At 41.5% G+C, this 21,801-nt stretch overlaps 1 protein-coding gene across 1 annotated transcript in view; it reads left to right on the top strand.

The window, feature by feature from the left end:
• The first annotated feature begins 9,016 nt into the window (after positions 1-9,016).
• Positions 9,017-21,801, top strand: part of SEL1L (SEL1L adaptor subunit of ERAD E3 ubiquitin ligase) — a 37,532-nt gene continuing 24,747 nt past the window's right edge. Inside the window, exons 1-5 of the mRNA XM_041471920.1 lie at positions 9,017-9,189; positions 16,231-16,268; positions 16,617-16,839; positions 20,007-20,174; positions 20,770-20,875. Of these exons, the coding sequence (XP_041327854.1) occupies positions 9,114-9,189; positions 16,231-16,268; positions 16,617-16,839; positions 20,007-20,174; positions 20,770-20,875 (611 nt within the window). The 5' untranslated portion in view covers positions 9,017-9,113. The remainder of the gene's footprint in view (positions 9,190-16,230; positions 16,269-16,616; positions 16,840-20,006; positions 20,175-20,769; positions 20,876-21,801) is intronic.

Here is a 21,801-nt window from a genome sequence, read left to right as displayed (position 1 = left end):
TTGTTTATTTATGATTGATAGTTTAAACCTTGTGATTGTTTTCTGTTTTTTCTACCTGAATGACTCACATTTTTTAAGCAAACTATTACAAATCCTAACTATCCATATTTAAGAGCTAACTCTGAAAAAGTCCAAGAAATAACAGTGTTGGCATACCGTAAACACAAATTAGATACCTGAGAGTTGACAGAAAGCTAGGGGATAGTTAACATAGCAAAATACTATGTTTTCAGAGATGTGCTTTTCTTCATCCGCCATTGTGTACCTACCAGAATTACATCTCCCAGCTCTGGAGATGTTTCCCAGTTAATACCCAGCCCTATTACTGTAATAAATATCCTGCTCCTTTCCTGATCACTGAGCAGAGCTCTGGCTTTGGTATTGAGCCTGAAGTCCGCACTAAAACTTTCAAGAAAAGGGCTCACAAGCCAGGAAGAAAAACATCAAAACCAGGTCCCACTTACCCTTGGACCATTTCCATGCTGTACTTGTTATCTTGTCCTATTTTCCCTTGAAAGCTTTCAGCCCCTTTGAGGTTTTCTTGCTTTTAAGTAATTCAGGCTACTCTGGAAATTGCCACCAAAATAACTGACACTGCTAAATCCATAACTGCAACTGAAGTGCAACATACATGAAAATTTTAGTTTGCAGGCAGCATTAGGTTTAACTTCATCTGCACTGCAACTCATAAGACACTTCTCTGGAAATCATGTGATAAACACATTCATACACAAAAATGCACATATATATGTGCGTATTTTAACTTGTTTACCAATAGCCTGCACGAAGGGATAGAATGTACCCTCAGCAAGTTTGCTAATGATTTAAAACTGGGAGGAGCAGCTGATCCTGAAGGTTGTTCTGTCTTTCAGCGGGACCTTGAAAGGCTGGAGAACTGGGTGGAAAGAAACCTAATGGTGTCCAACAAGGCAAAGTGCAGGGTCCTGCACCTGGGGAGGAAGATCCCCAAACACCAGCACAATCTGGGGGCTGTCATACTAGAGAGCAGTTCTGCTGGGAAGGACCTGGGAGACCTGGGGGATGACAAGCTGGCCATGAGCCTGCAGTGCTTTGCAGCCAGGATGGCTATTGGTATCCTGGAAGCATTGGGAAGAGCATGGCCAGCAGGTGAAGGGAGCTGATCCTCCCACTCTAGTCAGCCATGGTGAGACCACATCCAGCGTGCCATGTGCAGTTCTGGGCTCCTCAGTACAGCAAAGACAAGGAGCTACTGAAAAGGATCCAGCAGGGGTGACAAAGATAATGAGGGTCTGGAGCATCTCCCCTATGAGGAGAGGAGAGAGGAGAGAGGAGAGAGGAGAGAGGAGAGGAGAGGAGAGGAGAGGAGAGGAGAGGAGAGGAGAGGAGAGGAGAGGAGAGGAGAGGAGAGTTCCACATAACATGAGGAAGAACTTTACAATGAAGGTGGCAGAGCAATGGCACAGCCCAGGGAGGTTGTCAAGTCTCCCCCTCTGGAGATACCCAAAACCCACCTGGACAAGTTCCTGTGTCACCTGTTTTACATGACCCTGACTCTGCAGGTGGGTGGTGCTAGATGATCTCCAGAGGTCCCTTCCAACACTAACAATTCTGTGGTTCTGGTCAGTAGTACAGAAAGGGAACAGACCATCATTTGTGATTTCCAGTTATAGACACTTAACAGTTAGACTGTTTCTTCTTTTCTTCATTTTGTTCATTTCTGAAAATTAGGGGCTAGAATACAATTCTACAGATTTTACAAAGCCTTAGAACAATAATCTAAATGGTTTTTAAATTATAAATGCTATGTTTTCACCAGACTTGAACAAAAGTCAGTCTGATGTCACTATACCTCCAGAGTAGGCTAGCATTTGTTTTGCTGTAACACCTGCAAACTCATTTGTTCTTCTATTCATTGTCAACTAAAGACAGGAGTTCGAGCACACAGACAACTGGATAACGTTATTTTTAGTGCAAGCACACCAACTGTTCTTGCTGGAGGACTCCCACACTAGGCACCGAGCTGAAGCTCTCAGCACAATTTGTACACAGAAGAAATCTATATAAACAACTCAGTCATGCCTTTGGGACTCTAACATTACAATTGTGGTGAGCATCAATGTAATGTAATGTAAACTCAGGTTTCGTTAAATCCTATAGGAAATCTCATTGAGGATAACTGGAGCTCTTCCTTGGAGAAAATGAACAGAAAAAAAAGCAAGTGATAGCAGTAATTCAATAACAGAGGTAAAACCAGAACCAATACAAAAAGCAGCATGATTCCAGGACCTTAAATAAACAAAAGTATTTTTCCTCTGAGCCACTCTAAGAGTACATAGACTGTAAGAGCATCTGGTTCATTAAGCTCTCTAGTTAAGGACCATTCAGTGTAATAGAACTAAGGAGTAACAAGGAAAACAATAAAGCAATAAAGGGAATGAATACACAAAACTTAATGAGCAGGTAATAAGGTAGACAAAGACAGGACTTTTCAGACACTGATTGATGGGCTGTTAGAAGGAACTACTTCGACACAGGCAGGGGCAAGAGGGAAGGGGGAGAAGAGGAGGGAACAGAGAAGAAATCAAGACTTCATGAGTATGATAGCATATTTGAAAGTCATTGTGAGAGTGTACCAAAACCATGGAAAAGTAAAAAGTACTTGTGGGGCTTATGTAAAAATTATAGATTCTTTATGAGAAGTGAAAAATGTAAGGAAAGTTAGAGATACAGATGGATAGCAGAGAAACAAACATAGGATGCTTGTCTGAGGCACATGATCAACATGTGATCAGCACGTGATCAACACATGATCAACACACTGTATCCTTTTCTCTTAATAAATTATATTACTGACTTTGCCTTTGTAACCTCACTCTATCCTACATGAGTGCCACAATGTCCAATTGCCAGCAGCTGGAAAACACACCACGGGTAACCAGGTTTTAGATCCAGGTGACAACAGAAAGACTAGAATACAATTGAGATCTGAATGCCAGCAACAGGGGAAGGGATCATTCCCCACTGGGAATAGGGTGTGTATTGGTGGGGTCTGCATGTAAGAAAATGGAGCAGGGACTGTGGCTCACAGGGCCCATATGTTTGAGTGCCAGCAGTTGGAGACACCAGACTGTTTATATTTCCCTAGGGAATTTAACTGTGCATACACCTGTGTGTATGCATATCCATGTGTGCATATATACTTTGCTAGCCAATCTTAAGCTGGAGTGGCCATGAAATAGAAGATCTGGAAAGACTCCAGCTCTGAGTCAGCAGCTATGTAAGGGACACAGTGTGCACGCATGGACATTGGATCACCATCCAGCGGGAGATCTAATATCTGAGCAAGCGTGCTTGTGAGAACAGTGCATGAGTGTGTGCATCTTTTCTGTACTGAAGACCAAGCCAGACTCTCCTGGTAAGTAGGGGAGTTCCCAAATAATGGGTGAGGACCATGAGTCCACGCATGGATATTAGAGCCCACATTGATATTACAGAGATCTGTGAATGCTGGTATATTTGGGAAGCTAGAAAGCAAGGGCTGATGTTTTCATTAATGAGCTTCAACCCTTACCATTTGGAGAGGAGAAACAGGCCTCGGCTATTTGCATTTCTGTTTATGCGAATGCAGGTAGTTCACAGTGTTGCCTAACCCCTACAATTTGTTACTGGTCCAGACTGGGTGACAGCTCTTCAAGCTACATCCTTCTTGCTCCTCTTGACTGGTGTCTTCACAAAAGCCACGGCAACAACTTCTTTTCTAACGTATACTGGAAGAGACTTCTTTCCTCTCTTCATCACTGCTTCTCTCTCCCTCATTCCCTGTGACTGGGCACTTGATTTTACACACCAGGTGATATGAACCATGGAAATTTTCACCTTTTTTCGCTTAGATTGCTTAAATAACACCTGTGTTGTGTCTCTTACTTTGCATATAGGCCTTGCTAGAATCATAACCTCTAACTGCCATGAACACTGGAGATACAGGAGTATTGTTCTCCTTGTAATTGCTTTCTCAGAAACTAGTGTGCAAAAGCTTTAAAAAAACATAGTAATTTTTTAATCATTAAAAATATATGAAAATTAATCTGCCTAAAACTATGTATTTTGTACACTAATTTAAAAAGCTAAAGGAATTATATAACTTTTTGCCAGAAACATCTGTCCCAAAGCCAGTGTATTTTAGGATAGAATTCTTCCCTGAGATCTATCTGAAGCTTTCTTCTTTTAGTTTTTCTGAAGCAAGCTGAAAAACTTTATGAGAACATTCTGCAAAGAGAACTCTTGGGAAATTGCTCTTCAAAATCTACCAAGCTTCATACCTCTCCCACTTGTGCCATTTTTCATTTATAAAAAAATACAAGAAAGTTTCTGCAATCAAAGTAAAAAGTAATGTTGGTACAGCACAGATAGTTGTATGATCAAACTACATAGACAGAAGACAAGAGAGAGAATATGAGAAATAATCATAAAGAATACATATCACTAAAGTATTCCTAACTTTACTCCTGCATTTCCAGTCTCCTAACTAGAGAACATCTAGTATTACATCATGCCACACAAGCTAGGCAGTACTTAACAGGTCAAATAAAAAAACCTCTTGAAAATTTAGATCAGATAATAGTTTGAGAAAGCATACCTAAGAGTACCTGAGATGCAAAGGATGTAATTTGAGCCCTGATAATTTGTCTGGTCACTTGGACTGCTGCATAAAAAACCACAACATTTTGGCACAGAATAGAGAGGAAGAACACTGCAAAAATACCTAACACTCCATTCAAAGCTTCAGAGAAGAACATGCAAAATGGATTAAGAAAATTAATGGGAATTTTATGGCTGCTGCACACATAAATGGAAAGGCAGCAATAAATTTACCAGACCCTTAGAGTACAGAATATGCTAAATTAATCTGAACTAACTCAGTCTGCAATATTATCTAATTTTTTGTTGTTGTTGTTTGGAAGGTTATTAATTAATTCAGAAAAAAAAAAAATCTGTTTCCCCCATTGAATTTTTCCTCTTGTTCCTCCAGTTCACTTAACCCCACACACAGAGCTTTAGATGTAGAACAAATTCAGTTAGAAGTGACCTCCAGAGGTCATCTAGTTCAGCCTCTGCTTGCAGGAAGGCTGACTGGATCTAGTTGAGGAGAGATTTGTTCAATGAAGTCTTGAACAACTCATGGGCTGGGAGTCCATAAGGGCTCTGGACAGCTGTGATGGGTTGACCCTTGCTCATCACCAGGTGACCACCAAAGCCACTCTATCACTCCCCTCCTCAGCTGGACAGAGGAGGGAAAATATAAGGAAAGGCTGAGGGTCAAGATGAGGACATAGAGAGATCGCTCACCAATTACTGTTAGACTGTCAGAGCAAAACAGACTTGACTTGGGAAAAATAATTATGAATCTAATCAGAGTATGGTAATGTGAAGTAAAATCAAATCTTAAGGACACATTTTCCCCCACCCCATTCTTCTTCCCGGGCTTTACTCACAAATTTTCTACCTCTCCTTCCTAGCGGTACAGTGGGACAGGAAAAGAGGGTTAAAGTGAGTTCATCACTTTCTGCTGTTTCTTGCTCCTCACAGGAAGGACTCTTCACAATACTGCTGCTACGCATGGGCTCCATCACGTGGGAGACAGTCCACAAACTTCTCCAACCTGACTCATTCCCATAAGCTGCAGTTCTTCACAATCTGCCCCAGTGTGGGTATCTTCCACAGAGTACAGTCCGTCCTTCAGGCACAGCCTGTTCCAATGCAGGTCCTCCACAGGGTCACAAGTCCCACCAGCAAACCTGCTCCAATGCGGGCTCCTCTCTCCACAGGGCCATAGGCCCTGCCAGAAGCCTGCTCCAGCATGGACTTCCCACAGGGTCACAGGCATCATCTGCTGTGGTGTGGGATGTCTGCTCCTCCATCAACCTCCATGGGCTGCAGGGACATAGCTACCTCACCATGGTCTTCACCACCCTCCATGGACTGCAGGACAATCTCACCTCCCACACCTGCAGCACATCTTCCACTCCTTCTCCATTGACCTTGGTGTTTGCAGAGCTGTTTCTCTCACATATTCTGTTCCACAGCCATTGCCACTGTGCAGTAATTTTCCCCCCTTCCCCAGAGGTGCCACCACTGTCAGTGATGGGCTCAGCCTCGGCCAGTGACAGGTCTGTGTTGGAGCCAGCTGGCATTGGCTCTATCAGACATGGGGGCAGCTTCTGGCAGCTTCTCACAGTCCTGTAGTCCCCCACCATGGCTACCTGTCGTGGTTTGATATTGGCCAAATGCCAGGCACTTACAAAAGTGGTTTGTTCACCCTCTTCTGCTATAGTCCGGCAGAGGAGAGGGGAAAAAAAAATAATGAAGGGTTCATGACTTGAGATAAGGATTGAGAGAAAAACACTCTAAGGGCAAAACAGATTCAAATTTAAAGGTATAAGGTAAATATATTATTAACAGAGTCAGAGGAGGATAATGAGAAGTAAAATAAGCCTTTAAAACATCCTCTTTCCCTCCTCAGTCCCTTCCTCTTCCTTATCAACAGTGCAGGGAGACAGGCATGAGGGTTTTGATCAGATCAGCACTCAAGATCTTCTTCTGTTCACTCACAGGGAAAGGAATCTTTTTGCTGTTATGCCGTGGGGTCCCTCCCAGGGGCAAACAGTCATCCCAAAACTGTTGTGGTGTAGGTCACTCATTCACAGGGTGCAGTTCACTAAGGATAGGCTGCTCTAGTTTGGAAGCCAGGGCACTCTCTCTCTATGTCTGGAAGCAGGAGCCTTCTCTTCCTGTTTTGGTCTTCCAGTAAATCAGACCTTTCTCTGGCATCCACCCGCTCCTGACGTGATCCAACTTTTCCCACAGCCTGCTAGTGGATCTCTGCATCCCCATGGACTTCATGCATTACAGGAGGACAGTTTGTTTAACCACAGTCCTCTCCACGGCTTGAAGAGGAATCTCGGCTCCAGTGCTTGAAGCACCTCATCCCCTCCTTTTTTTCCACTGACCTTGGTGTTGCCATGTTATTTTCCTTCACGTGTCCTCACTTCTTCCTCTTCTCTGACTAGAAGAAAAAACTACTGCTTGTAGGTACCACTGTCAAAAACTAAAGATTCCTGCCGGATCCCGCAGCATCGAAAGGTTGATCTCATCTAGGTTCTGCATCAGAGTTGTTCGCCATGTTTTCACTGCCAGCCACGCAGCCCCACTGCCGCTGAGCGGGCACTGGCAGCTGCCTGTTTAACGCCTCTCCTCACACAGGGCACCAGGAAGGGGAAGCCACCACTGCCACCCCTGCCCTTCTGCCTGCAGCACGGCTGGGTTGGGGCAGCCAGGCAGGCAAGGCTTGCCATGAGCCGCACCGAGGTGGCAGCGGCCACAGCAGCGCATTGCCACGCACCATGCCAGGCCTGGCCCCTGGTGGCAGCGCCTCACCACCCCTGGGAAAAAACTACGTGTGCACTGTTTCAATTTTCTTCTTAAATATGTCATCATAGAGGCAATACCAACCTCTCTAATTGCACTAGCAGCATGTCCACCTTTGGACCCATCAGAGATCGCCTCTGTCAGACATGGTGGAAGCTTCTAGCAGCTTCCCAGAGAAGCTACCCCTGCGGCCCTCCCCTGCTACCAAAAGAATCAGGCCACATCAACACACTCCCCAAACCTGCCCACCCACCCCTGCCCTCATGCCTTCTGGGCAGGCCAGAGCCATGTCCGGCAGTACTGCCAAGGCTTCAGGCCACCTCATGGCCCCTCACGCTGCTCCCAGGGCTGGTCCCTCCGGCCCCCTGAGCGCTGTCACTGCCACACACAGCGGGATCACACCACTCCCCAAACGGGGTGGGCTCCCTCCTCCGCTCCAGGGGGTGGCACTCACAGGCGGGTGGATTTATGCTTTTCCATTTACCAAAACATAGGTTAAACTTAGGGCTGGTCTGAGCACAGAGAAGCGCCCTGGTGAAACCCCTTCAGACCCATTCCAAAATGGCACTCCCGCACCTGTGCAACTTCATTCTGCCGAACTGTTTAGCCATGTGTGCTGTTTAGCTGTAGTGTAGATAGAAAAAAAATTAGTGGTACTTCAGCATTCTGCTACTTAGAAATAGAACCACTTGTTAGCTCTATCCAAGGCACTTATATGCTCTTTAGACACCTGGCTGCAGCAGCGCAGGCATTCCGTTGCCTTCAGACCCTGCTGTAGCAGGCAGAAAACCCCTCAGCCAGGTCTGGGTGGGACTACACTTGCCACAGCTTCTGCCACTGTGTCCCATGGGAAAAACAGCCGCTGGTGGCCACTGTCACCCTGCAGAGATCCCAAGTGTAGCGCTGTAAGGCTGAGGCGGCTCGACACTACTGAGACAGAGTGGGAAAAACCCACTTTATAATTCAGGACAGCACTGTGTAACAGGACAGTCCTGTGACGCGGTGACATTTACTACCCAGCCTTGTTTCACTCCATTAAAGGCTGGGTTCCTACTTCCCTTCCTCGTTTGCTTTTGTTTTTTGAGCCACAGAGAGATGCAATTCCTATGAGAAGCGAACAGTTGCGTTCCACAGCTGCACTAAAACTCTTTATGTTTCACATACTCCATCTGTGCTGGTTTAGACACTTAATTTACTGCTGCTTCCATACTCTGACTCAACGCAGCGTACCCCATGGCCCGAAATTCTGCGGTCTGGAATGGGCGAGGTTCCGGGCGGTGACGCCACGCTCGCGCCCTTCGGCGCGGGGAGTTATGGGTGACGTAGTCCTGGCCCCGCCGCGTGCCCCAGGGGCACACGCTCCCAGGCGGCGGCGCGGTCCTCGCAAGGAACTGTGGGTGCTGTAGGAACGGCGCACGAGCCAATGGAAGGGGCCGTTTCGGAAGGAACCGCTCCCTCAACAGCGCTGGCTGAGACACGTGCGGCGCTATTTGCTAACGGGAGGGCGTGGCGGGCGAGCCGGGCCCCCTCCGAGCCAATCGGAGAGGGCCATGTAGAGCCAGTCGTTCCCCGGGGTTGCGTGTGCTGCTGCCAGCGGCCCGTAGTCGGCCGTCAGCGCGGCAGCTGATTGGTGGCGGCTGCGCGCTGGGCGGGGCGAGAGAGCCGGAGTCGGGGGCGCTCGGCGCGGCCCCTCAGAGCCCGGCGGGATGGGGCGGCGGGCGCGCTGGGTGGCCCTGGTGCTGTGCCTGGCCGCGCTGTCGGCCGGGGCGCTTCCCGCGGCCGGTGAGTACCGCGGCTCCGCCTCCCTACGCCCCCCTGGGCCCGGGCGCTGCGGCGGTATTGCCCCCCGGGGCCTGCGGCGGGGGAGGGCGGCGCAGAGGTATCTCTGCGGGTCCTGACGCCTGCATCGGGGCGTGGAGGCGGCGACAGCAGGGGAGGTGACCCGCTGCTCTCGCCGGAGCTTTGGGGTGCGTGGGGGCAGCGCCGACCTCTCCGGGGCGCTGAGGCGGCGGAGCGGAGCGCGGGGAGCGGGGCTCCTGTCAGCTGCGTGGCCGCGGGTGGCGGGACCGGGCTGGCTTGAGCTCTGCCTCAGCGGCGCTGCTCCGTAGGCCTGCTACGGGTAGACGCATTGCTCAGTGCGGTGCCTGCCTTTAAGCAGCTCCTTAGGAGCTTTGTAGTGTTTGAACTGGTTAGAACCGAAATGAGGCGTTTTTCCTCCCTAGAACGCATTTTCTCCCCTAGGCGCTGATAATGCTGATTTCAGCCTTATTAGAACGGTTTTCTCACCTCGATACGTAGAGAACATTTATACGTCCTGTTTTATGTCCCCATAATATTTTTTTTCCCATCCCTATTTTGTTGTTATGCAGCTCGGGTTTTGTCTGATTCTCATGTGTTGTCATCTACTTCCTTTCCTGGGGTTTCTACCTCCCACACCCTTCTTTCCACCATGGGCTGGTGGGGGGGATGTGTAGTGCATTTATTTATAAAGCCAGAAGCCACTACCTTAACGACAGCCATATGTAGTGCTACTGGGAATTTGTTTTTACACTATTTTAGGAAAGTAACTTAATGTTTTCGCTAGAGGTAAGTTCAGTACTTTGGGGTTCATTTTCCTGTATGCAGTAGGAAGTTGAACTTTAAAGTAATATTACTGGATTACATGAGCTTTGTAGGTCACTTTTTAAGCCAGCAGGGCACTTTTGAATTTATGGAAAGAATACACACAAGTTCTGTGAAACCAGAGGGATGTAGCCAAACTTTTGAACTGTATGCTCTCATTTATAGTGTATATGAAGAAAAAAATCTAAGGTGAGATGGGGCTGTGAATGTCAGATGAACCATCTGTTGTGTATGTGGAAGTTAGGTGATAAGGGCATGTCAAGTGTGCATCAGTGGCTGTACTACCATGTAGCTCTGTTAGTCCACTATCACAAAGTTGTTTTGTGGGCATGAAGTTCTGATAGTTTACTTCAGTCTGTATAAACAAAATATTTAGAATCAATTGAACTAATACAATTAATTATAAGCCATAGAAAGCACAGTACATGAATGTAGGCTTTGGAGCTGTTTACAAACTAAAATTGCTACTGTGATGTCAAACTTGTTCATTGATATTCACAATTAATTAGGAGAGGGTGTTTGGAGTCCATCATTTGGCAGAAAGCTGTGAGAGGAATACATTTATTGCTCCAGTTTTTGACAAGAATCATTCTGAAAGTTGTCCTCATTTCATGCTTTGATTTCCCACACTAACAGTATGACTTTCTGGATTAGAGATTGCTCTAAGTCTTGGGACTGTGTATTAAATGCTTCCTTTAATGTTTCATTGTTTCTGATGTCTGGTCTGGAAAGAGTCATCTGGGATGTGAGTATAGTGGGAGGGGTTTTAAGAAGAATGAGTAAAAATGGTCCAGGTATGACATTTCTTAACTTTAGGAAGAGTTTTTAATAAGGACTTTTTTTTAGTTGTGAATATTTTAAATATAACTTGAGTATTTGAAGTATCTCTATTGTCATAAACTTTGTTTAAATAAATTTATTGAAAACTTGAATGCAAGAAAATTCAAGCTTAAGGGAAGGGGCACTAAATTTTTTTAAACATGAGATTGCTACAGATTACAAAGGAATTTAAAATTGGGACTGAGGAAAGATATTAAGAAGCGCTGGCAAAAGTAACTAAAAAATGCTAAGCATGTGTGTGTTCTCCAGGTGAAACTGGCTGTCTTCTGGTCACTGCAGGAGTGATGGCCTTCCCCTGCTGGTCACTCATTAAGAACATTGGAAAAATTCTTCTTTTTTTTTGTGATTGCCAGTATTATTTGATTAGTGGGATTGTTTCCTCTTGTTCACAGACTAAGAGGTAAAAATGTTCCCATTCTGCCTGAAGAGAGGAAGTGATGCTTCCTCTGACTCTGCTACATGTTTCATGGCTAACTTCAGCAACAGGCAGATGTTTTTCTGCTGTCCCACTGATTGGTGGGACAAATGAGCGCACTCATATACCTGTAGGGAACTTCAAATACCCATTCTTCCATATAGCAGAGCCCAGTGGTTTTCCCCGACCTTTCTGTTTTTACTTACCTGATTGAAAAGTAGTCCCTAAACTCTTTACTTTGTTGCCTGTTTGGGAATCTCAGTTCCTACTGAGGACCTGCTGGAGATTAAGTTCTGTAACTAGTTAGCCAGCAATTGCAAGGACGCTGGAAAAAAGATTTTTATTCAGGGTGAGGGCTGACCTATATCTCAATCTTCTAGTTGAACTAAAATGAATATGTTGCACAGATTGTAGCTGGGAACAATTTACTTGCTGCCAAGGATACTTTGGAAGTATTCTTGCTGAATAGGTGCCACTTAAGGATTTTACTTAACTCACTGCATGTTTTAAAGCTTCGTGTAATGGGAATAGTATCTATGCTATTGAGTTTGTTTCTGTGTTGAATATATCAGTCGAAAAAATTGATGAGAAGCAGTCTGAGGTAATTTTTTCTTAAGATTTCCTTCTTTCCTGCAAGAACTGGATAAACAGAGTTTGTGTTCTCTTTCGATGTCTATCTAGTCACTTGCACGAAAACAACATTGAAAGAAATTGCCAGAAATACTACAGACAATCTATCATGGATCCTCTAAAGCAGTCAGTACCAAACCATTTCTGTTCATGCACCCCTCTCCACAGAAAGATTTTTGAGCATGCATTTTACATGTATTTTTTGTAAGTTAAGCATTGATGTACTCTTGTCCTAATGTATTATGTGCCTCATAAAACATGCACAAAAACACAAATGAAAAAAGAATGAAAGAAAGGTGGAATGACAACTATGTTAAGAAAAGTTTTATGTGTTAACAGTCCGAAATGTATGTTATTCCTGCAGCCCTGGTGAGTTGGCTGGTATACTCCCTGAGGTGTGCACACTCTGCTTGGGAGATCCCTGCTCTCAGCTGAAGCCCACTTGTTGCTTTGTCATAGTGTTTGAGGCTTGAAGAGCTTGGCAAAAACTAGAAGGAAACTGACAACAGCAATCAGTTAGGGATTCATCAGAGCTGTGGGAGACTGCTTCACTTACTGAATTTTTGGCTACTTCCTGAGTGTGAATGACCATTTTAACTTTGAAACTAATAGAGGCAGCCCTTTAGGTTTATGGGGTGTCAGTTGATCTGTTCTAGTACAGCAAAACTTTGGAACTGTTGAACTCCCTCAAGCTAATGATGTTACTGCTGAATCACACTGCGTAGCTCTTCTGGTTTCTACCTTCTCTCCTTAGTGCTCTCTTGAAAACAGTAGTTCCCACAAAATGGTAGGAGCTTTATCCAGCATATGGTAGGATCTTTTTCTCTAGCATAGGCTGCCAGAGTACTTTTGCTATATTTTACATAGCATGCTTGAACATTGGCCTTTCTAATTGAGGAAAAATTAATACTTCTTAAAGCTGATTTTAGTTGTATGTGAACTGGTGGATGGTTGAAAAAAAGATTTTGGTTCTGTGAAGTGCTTTAAAGTTCTAGCTGGGTGTGACAGCACCCAGCAATGTCTACAGCTCAGCACTGTTTGTAAGTGCAATCTGTACAACAGTGTCAACTGCCCACTTGAGCCACAGGTATTTTTGCCTACCTTTTCCTTTTAATAGATCATTGTAGTCCCTATTTGTTTAACAAATTGTGCAATTAATTTCCACTTGGCCTTTTTAGAGGAGGTTTATGGAATTAGACAGCCTTGGTAACAGATCCAAATTATAATTTAAAAGAACTTAGTTACTTTTTATAATTGAAGGGTGGAAAAACAAGCTAAACTATCAGCTCTAATCTCTGAAACAGGTGCATAAACATAACATCTGCGACTTTGTTCAATAGCTCAGCCTTGACTAATAAACTGTTCTTAGGCCCAGCTGTGACCTTTCATTAACACTTTCAGAATAGTTTTAACAGTTTCATAGGAGTAAGCACACTTCTGTAAGTGGGTGCATATTAGTCAGCAGTTCTGTGAAACAACAACTCTGTAAGTGATCCCTCCTTTAGTCATACTGTTCATTATCTCTGCAACCTCATCTGCCTACTTTAGAAAAAGTCTCAAAGCTAAGAAAAATTAATATTTTGGTTTTGCTTTAGTGCCTTTTGGAACCACTGTTTGAAAACAACCATTCAAGTACAACTTCTCAGTAACAAAGGTGGTTTCTTCAGAGAACATTTAAGTGATGCAATAGAATGGAAATAGGTTTATTTACTTTTAAAGAAGAGCAAACTAAACTTAGTGAGCTCTACCTTATGTTGCTGAGGTGTCTCTTGCCTTTCAGTTTAATAAGCCTTTTGTGTATGAAGTTACAATAAAATTGTTCTTTCATATGTGTGCATAGACAGTATAACCTATTTATATTTGTTCTTGTGTGGTCTTTTGGCATAAAGTGAACCTACCACCACAGATTGAAATCAGTTAGTGAAGCCTTTTCTGAAATGTTAGAAAGCTCTAGTGCTGTCAGGCATATAGGCTGGTTTTGTAGAGACAAAAACAATCACCCTAGCTGGTGTAGCTGTTCAAAAAAAAACCAAACATGATGTTTCCTACTGCAATAACAGGTACTTTATAAGTGCTTTGTAGATAATAGAAGGAGCATACAAGCCAGTGGGTAGGTTACCCTTAGTTTTACCAGAAGCATGTCTGGATGTCTTGACAAGCTCTGAAGTTTGAAGGTGGCATTTGGTCTTAGGTCAAAATTGTTTAGGATAATAGAATGTAATATGTGGGAAACATGGTAAATGACAACGTCTTTCATAAATTCAAAATAGAAACACCAGCAAGTATCCTAAATATATGTGTACTTTTACTGAATTTAAAGACCGATTGTCATATCATGATCTGGAGTGTCAAAGTTCAGTGGCAGACCTTCTTATGACTTATCACAATCACCCTTATCTGTTAGGTTCCTCAAGCTGCTAAGCCCTGAGGTCTCTGCAGAAATGCAGCTAGCCTTGTTTTTTTCCTTATACCTCATAATGTTTGGGGTTTTTTTCCAAATTGTTGTTTGTTCTTATGCTGTCTTGGTTGCTCCTTGCAGGGTGTGTTTCGTCTGGAGTGCTCTGCTGTCTCCATAAGTTTTTCTGAAGTGTTCTACACATTTTCATTTTCAGACCTGTAGCGTACAGCTGCTTACCTGTATCAACTGTTCTAGATCCTTTTTAATTCCATGACTGCTGGCAGTCAGACTCTGAGCTTTACATCCTCTTCACCATCCTCAACAGGCTGTTATTTATATGTCTCAGTTGTACTCAGTCATCACCATAGTTTTGCAGTTTCACTTACAAGTCTTCACATTTTTTCTTAATTTCTGTTACGATGTTACAGCTTCAAGTTGAATTCTCCCTCATCTTTTCATTTGTTCCAATCAAAGGTTGTACCTCAAGTAACGATATGGAATCTAGATTCCAGAAAGTGATTTCCAAGATTACCCTTTCATTGCAAGGGTTATAGTAGTAGGCTTCAAAACATGGCCCAATAAAGTGTCGTGTTTAGAATTTGTTGCTTCAGAGACGGTTTATCTCTGGTAAGTCACTTTACTTGCATGAGAATGAAAATTGTGCAAGTTTTGTTTGCTGCTAAGTGCTTACAGGAGTCAGCATAGCTCTGTAAACTGTTGGAAGTGTTTTTGCAGGTAGCCTTTCATTGCTAACTGTAACGTACTGAATGAATCGCATGAATGGGGGCATGCATTAGTTTCTATCAGTTTAGACACCTTTTCCAGTCGCAGTGCAGGTCTCCAGCCCATCATTGCTTTGCCACTGCTACTGAGGGCCTTGTGCACCCCAGCGCCTCAGAAAGGGGGATTTCTAAGCATAGGAGGAGTTAGTGGCAGCTTTGCTAAGTGATCTCTTTGTTTTGAGCTTTTATTTTAATGTGACTTGTGTGCCAGAGAGAGGGAGGCCTGTGGCATCTTCTTTTAAATGTAGGGGGGTTTGTTTGCTGAAATTAGATGGTATCAGATACTGATGACTCTGAACAGTCACATCTCAGTGTGTTAATTTTAGAGGCTTCCCATCAAAATGGGAAAATGCTTGAAAATTCAAAATGTTTGAAGCCCATTTTAGTTAAAAGAACAGAACAATTGTTGCAGGAAAAAATCAGGAAAACAATGGTAAAACTGTCATAAATAAGCTTTTCTGATTATCTTCACCTTTTCACATGTATTCCTTTAGTGTCTGCCTAATAGCCTTTCTTGTTTACCATTTCTTCTCCTTCCAGTCTTTCTAATCAAATATCATATAGCTTTTAGACAAGAAAGATGACAATTGAACAAGACTTGCATCTCTTGAAGAGTATCTTAAAGACAAACTAATTCCTCACAGTTTTGAAGAGAAACCTCTATATAAAGGTTTGAATATGCTGGTCAAGCAGAATGAATTGGCATTCTATAAAGGACAGTGTTTAATTATAAGCATGGGGGTATGAATACAACTTTCTGGTCACTACTGAAGCTGTTGGTACCAAAGCTGATTTGGTGACTAAAAACATTATGTTCCACAGGCCTTTTTCACTTGATGAACACCTTTTTAAGTAGTTTAGTTGGATTTAACCATTCAGATGGTGACTTGGGTTTAGGAAAAACCACACTTTTTCACTATGGAACACACAGTTGTGTTGGCATAATTTAAGGAAGAGGATCACCTCTGAAAAATTTGATTCCTCCTCGTCACAGTAATAGTTTTTCTGAAGTGTATTAGTCAACTTAGTACACTAGAATATTTCAGAACAATGGTACAGTATTGTAACTAAAGGTTTTATTTTTGAGGTAGTTACTCATGGAAAAGCATTTTATTGACTTACAATGTCTCTTCTAGATGAAGAAGGAAATCAAGATGAATCACTGGAGTCAAAGGTGAGGAGATAAGTTTAGTCATCCTGATTTGCCTGTGGAGTGAGAGCAAAGGTCTGAAATTCAGAACAATAATTTGATTTTAAGTTTTAAGCTTTTCTGTAATTCTTGCTGTCTCATTTTTTTCTGTGCATCAGAGAAATTAATACTGGATTACAAGTTTGAAACATTTTTTTTCAAAGACCTGGAAAGGATACAGGCAATGAGAGCTGATAAAGGTAGTTCAGCTTACTTTTGATTCAACTGCTCAATTAATTAACTGTATCTTTTAAGAAGTTTTTAAATGGATCTTAAGCCAGTTGCTGCTTCTCAGTTTCTAATCTTCTAAATTGTGTGGCTGGTTTCCTTCAGACTTTATCTGCAGAGGACCAGGTAAAGGATCATTCCACAGGAACTCGAGTGGTAGCAGGTCAGATCTTCCTTGAATCTGGGAAATCGGACTCTCAATCAGAGAATGAAGAGAGCTTTCACAGTCAAGAAGAGGAAAAAGAGAATTCACTGGAAGACTTGAACTCTTTAGAAATGTCAAATCTGTTAAATAAGGATTTGGAAGAAGCAGAAATACAGAGTCCAGGTAACTGCTCACAGACTTCGGAAAAAGTGGCAGCATAGATGAGTCTGAGTAGCTCCAGCATGTGGGTGAATACAAACAGTAATTTTGAACATGTGAAATAACAAGTGTCTTAACCTTTCTGCAATGGAATAATAATTGCTGCCTTTTTCATTAGAAATAGCATCACAAAGTCTTGAAAGGTATTGTAATAGAAATGAGTAGTTATTTTCAGATGCATTTGAAAGAATTTTACATTTTTCTTACTGTTTCCATCTTGCTGGAAAGCTTTACCTATCAAATAGAGAAGGCCCTGATTTCTTCAAATTGAAGTCAGTTACAGATTCTGTGCTCTGTATGTACACCAGCAATACAAAGAGAAATTTGCATGTCTTTTTCAATCCCATGGCTGTTTGCCTGGTGAGTCAATTGACAGAAAAGGAACAAATAGTAATGTAAAGATAAGCTTCCTGGAACAGCATTGAGAGCCTCAGGGCAGCATCTGAACTGCATGTAAACTTAATGAAGTTTTTAAATATGGGTAATACCTTATGTCTTGGGCCAGAATTCCTAGGAAATTGTAATATGGCTTTTTTACTGCATAATTTTATGATATTTTGATTTGCAGTGAGTAGTTGATGATAACTAGATGGCACAGTTGGGTACTTTAACCTATGCAGCAGAATTTTCCTTTTTACTTGTCCATAAAAACTTCAATATTACTGAGAAATACAGTTATGTAGTACTAATGATACTTGTCTTCTCAACTCAATTATTGAAACTTCTTCTCAATATTGAAATGTCAAAAGAAAGCAGGAGTTATTAAATGAGGTCTATCGTGTAATTGACTGTTTTCTAAGCTGTTTCCTTTTTAGAGCAGAATTAATATCAGTTTGTGAAAACTCAGTAATAGGCTTAACCATTGCTGTGTTGTTGTTTGATGCTGTGTTGTACAGGAAAAAAAGTGTAAAATCCACTAAATATCTTTCTGCCGCAAAACAGTGAGCTAAGCACCATATTTAGTCAGTGCAGTCTATTTGAAAAGTAAACTCTAAGATACTTTTAATCTCACACAAAAATATATCCAGCTGACTGGCTCCTCGGGAACTAAGGTTTTTAACTATACCCATCAACATACTGCAAGTGACTTTCAAAAACCATAAGTTTAAGTCTTGCACAGTTCTTGGAACATTTTATGAATGAAATAAGCGGTGTGAATTGAGGGATTTTTCATTTAAAAAAGCAATTCTGAAGGAAAAGTATCTATTTTCTGTTAGGAGAGAAGAGTGCTAAAGGACGGCTTTACAAACCCTTTAACTGAGCATCTATCTGAGGTACAGATGTTACACTCCAGATGAGCTACTGGTGACAGGACTGCATTAAGGGACATAAAAGCTTTTCTAAAAACAGTTTAGCTACTGTGTATGGTCATGACATTGCATGGAACAAAAGTATATCCTGCAAATTTCCATATATGTATTATAGGATATGGAACAAAAAATCACTAATTTAGAATTAGTATGAGTAAAGGTTTTAGCTTTCTAAGCAAGTTGTCTGCTCTCTTCTGATGAGTGATGAGATCATGTGTAAAGAAAATGCTATTTCTTTAGTTATTGTTATTTTGTGTTTTAGGGTTTTATAACACTGTTGTTCCATACTAACAGTTTTTGCTGAAAATTGCTCACAAGTTTATAAAGAGTTGGCAATTCCTGTTGCACTTATTTTCCTATTTGGAAGAATCTTACAGTAATATTGCTAGTACTTACAAGTAATCTGTATTTGGGTTTTCTGCAGCTTAAAGTATGAAACAGGACATATGTAAATTAGGACAAATATAATGAAATACCACGTATTTTATTTAGAGAGAGTAAAGAGGTAAATTGCTTCTGGAGCATTTGGTTTAACAAAAACTAATTTATCCTCTGGGTAAATTGTTTGCCTCACTTAGTATTTATCAATGTCTAAGTACATAAATAACTATTGTGAGCATTTTAACCTGTGATTGCACTGCTGTGTTGCTCTTGGGATTAGTCTTTGTAATTATCTGAGAACAAAAACAGCATATGGTTGAATTTAGAATGAAAAAAATGCGAAGAGGGGAGCATTGGGGCAGAGTAATTTCATAACTTTAGTATACAGCTACATCTCATGCAGAGCCTGTGTAAAACTGCTTTCCACACAGGAGACAAGGTACAAAACAGTACAAATAAAACCAAGAGTTCTCGAGGAGTGCTTCTGGACATGGAGCTTGTTCAAATGACAGTGATTAAGGGGTCCCATAAGTTGTAGTTACATGAACCCTTAGCAGGGTCTGAAATTATTCCAGACTAATTGCATATTAACACATTATTTTTGAGTGCAGTTACTGAAAATAACAGTATCTCTTGTAATGTAATTAACTTGGAGTGATGTGGTGGAACCTGTGTCAAGGCATCCAGTTATGAAGAGCAGTTTGAACAGGTCCAGCTGTACCTGAAGACTTTCTTTTGCTTCAAAAAATCAACATGAAATATTTAAATTAGTGTCATCTTTAGGCTTTTCAAATATAAACCCTTAAAAAAAGAACTAATTTTCTCTGTAACGAAGAAAATTACAAAGTTGACTTGAAAAAAACTCTGAAATTGACATTGTCAATTGCATGATTTTGCAAATGTTTTCAAATGAAGCTGAACCCAGCTGTTGGATTTAGGTTAGTGAAAGAGGAAAACTTCTATGAAAGTCCAACTGAAATAATTCCATTTCAAAACCTAGAGAGAGAATTCTTAGTCTTCATAGAAGATTAATTTTATTTTAAAATATTGTAATACTGGAATCAGTAACCTTTGAAGTTCTAGTGCATGAGAAATGATAATTTATGTTGTTCAAAGCCATTTTGAATTAAACTAAATACTTGGGCAAAATGAAATAATGATTTTAGTTTAAGTATTTTCAAGAGTAGAAAATTACCAAACTCATAGTGATGAGAATCCATTCATCTACATCACAGTGATTTCACTTAAATCTTCTCATATAGTTGTATGTTCAAATGTACTCCCTGCTGATACTCCTGTACTTTCAACATTATATTTTGTCTTGTGTGGTGTTCTGTCGTGATTGTGCTAAAACCAACATGGGAGCGCTTTTCTGTTTATAATACATGATTGAAATGTGGGAATTAAGGAGAGTAGTCTAATTGGGGTGTGTATTTTCAGTTTTGACAGCTATTGGAGGCACTGCAGATGGTGAACCTTGCCACTTTCCATTCTTGTTTATGGAGAAGGAATATGCAGAGTGCACTGCTGATGGGAGGGAAGATGGCAGGCTTTGGTGTGCAACAACCTATGATTACAAGAAAGATCAAAAGTGGGGCTTCTGTGAATGTAAGCAACCTTCTGGCTTTTTCTTGTTCAGTGAATGCTTTTTTAGGCTAGTATTTTCAGTCCTCTTAACACTGGTTATTTCAGGGTGTAGAAGTCCCTGGCCGTTTCATACCACAATAAACAAGTAGTTATAAAGGCAAAGTTTTCATGGTGCAAGAACTTCTAAAAAATGCCAGTTCCCAGACCTGATTTGGAAATCTTGCAGTGAAGGCATCTATAAAACAGTTTCTGAGGCTGTAGGAGGATAGGGCTTTGACAGTGTTTCCCATTATACTTACTGATTTGTTGCACAAAGGCAACTCTTCTCTAGGAAATGTCCTTCTGAAGGAGGAACCTGCACAGCTTTCTTTTGAGCGATGAATGAAAAGAACATTTCATCAGCAAACTTACACATGAGGGACATCACGCAAGAAGAAATTATCTATTAATATATCAAACACATCCATTAGACAACTTTTTGTAATCACTTTGTTTATTGGTCTTCAAAAGCATGTTTCTGGCTGTACTTACCCTTCAGAACTAACAGGAATTTTGAGAGGATAGTCTTCAGTGGTATAATTTGAGCTCTTAATGTACACTTAATTTTTTTTTTTAGCTGAAGAGCAGTCTAATAAGAGAAGGCAGATGCAAGAAGCTGAGGATGTATATCAGATTGGAATGAAAATCCTTAATGAAAGCAGTAAAAAGGCTCAGAAGAAAGTGTAAGTATACCTCATCCACCCCCACAGGAGAAGGATGATATGGCTGGTCACTTTTGCTTAACTCAAAAAGAACTTGAATGAGCTGTCCTGAGATTTTGAGCTTTATTGGACTCAACATCAAACTATGCAGTGATAGAAGATAGATAGTAAATACAGGGTATTTAGAAAAAAAATTATGCCTGCATTCCTTTGAATGCAGTAAAAATTGTGTAAAATTAATTTCTGAAGAGTGGGTGTCATCAAAACATGGATTTAATGCAGGGTGATGCTGCAGTTCTCTAGCCCCAGTTTATATGTAGCAACTGGCCAGGAAAAAAACTGAGAATGTGATATAAGATAATTGCCCTTTTTCACATGCTTCTTACAGTTGGTTCTCATTCTGCTTCAAAGATGAAGTGGGAATAATTGACATTTCTTGTCCTGCTGTTTTTTCTCCTGTTTTCCGATGGTTTTGGTCACCATAAAAATAGTATTAAACTTCAGATCAACAAATCATTAAAATTCTAAAAATTAATGTTGTTAGAAAGAAGAGATTAATGCTTGTAGACAAATCAAAAAATTAGAAATTAGTGTTCTGTTCATTCTGCTTTCTCTTCTGAAGGCATCCAATTACTGATTAAATAGCTGTGGACTTAACACTATAATTTAGAATTGCTGTGTTAGTTTAGATCTTCCTCCTATTCATGTTGACAGCTTGCTCAAGTGGTGGAAAGTGGTGACTTCTGCTGATTAATATGTGACGACTATTAACTATTTTAGATTCATTTGTGGAAATAAGAGAGTGTATTTCTACTTTGTGTCAGGGAAAGTGAGGCACATCTGACGTTGTCTGTACCTTGGCAAAGACAAAGAGAGGCAATATCTGTTGGATTCTGAGTAGTATTTTTAGTACAAAATAGTGTAAGAATTCTGAAACAATATTACAT

The sequence above is a fragment of the Pyrgilauda ruficollis genome, unplaced genomic scaffold (genome assembly GCF_017590135.1).
Source record: "Pyrgilauda ruficollis isolate IOZ18807 unplaced genomic scaffold, ASM1759013v1 scaffold28, whole genome shotgun sequence".
Classification (NCBI taxonomy): domain Eukaryota; kingdom Metazoa; phylum Chordata; class Aves; order Passeriformes; family Passeridae; genus Pyrgilauda; species Pyrgilauda ruficollis.
The sequence above is the reverse complement of the archived record's forward strand: the minus strand, read 5'-3'. Positions and strand labels throughout refer to the sequence as shown.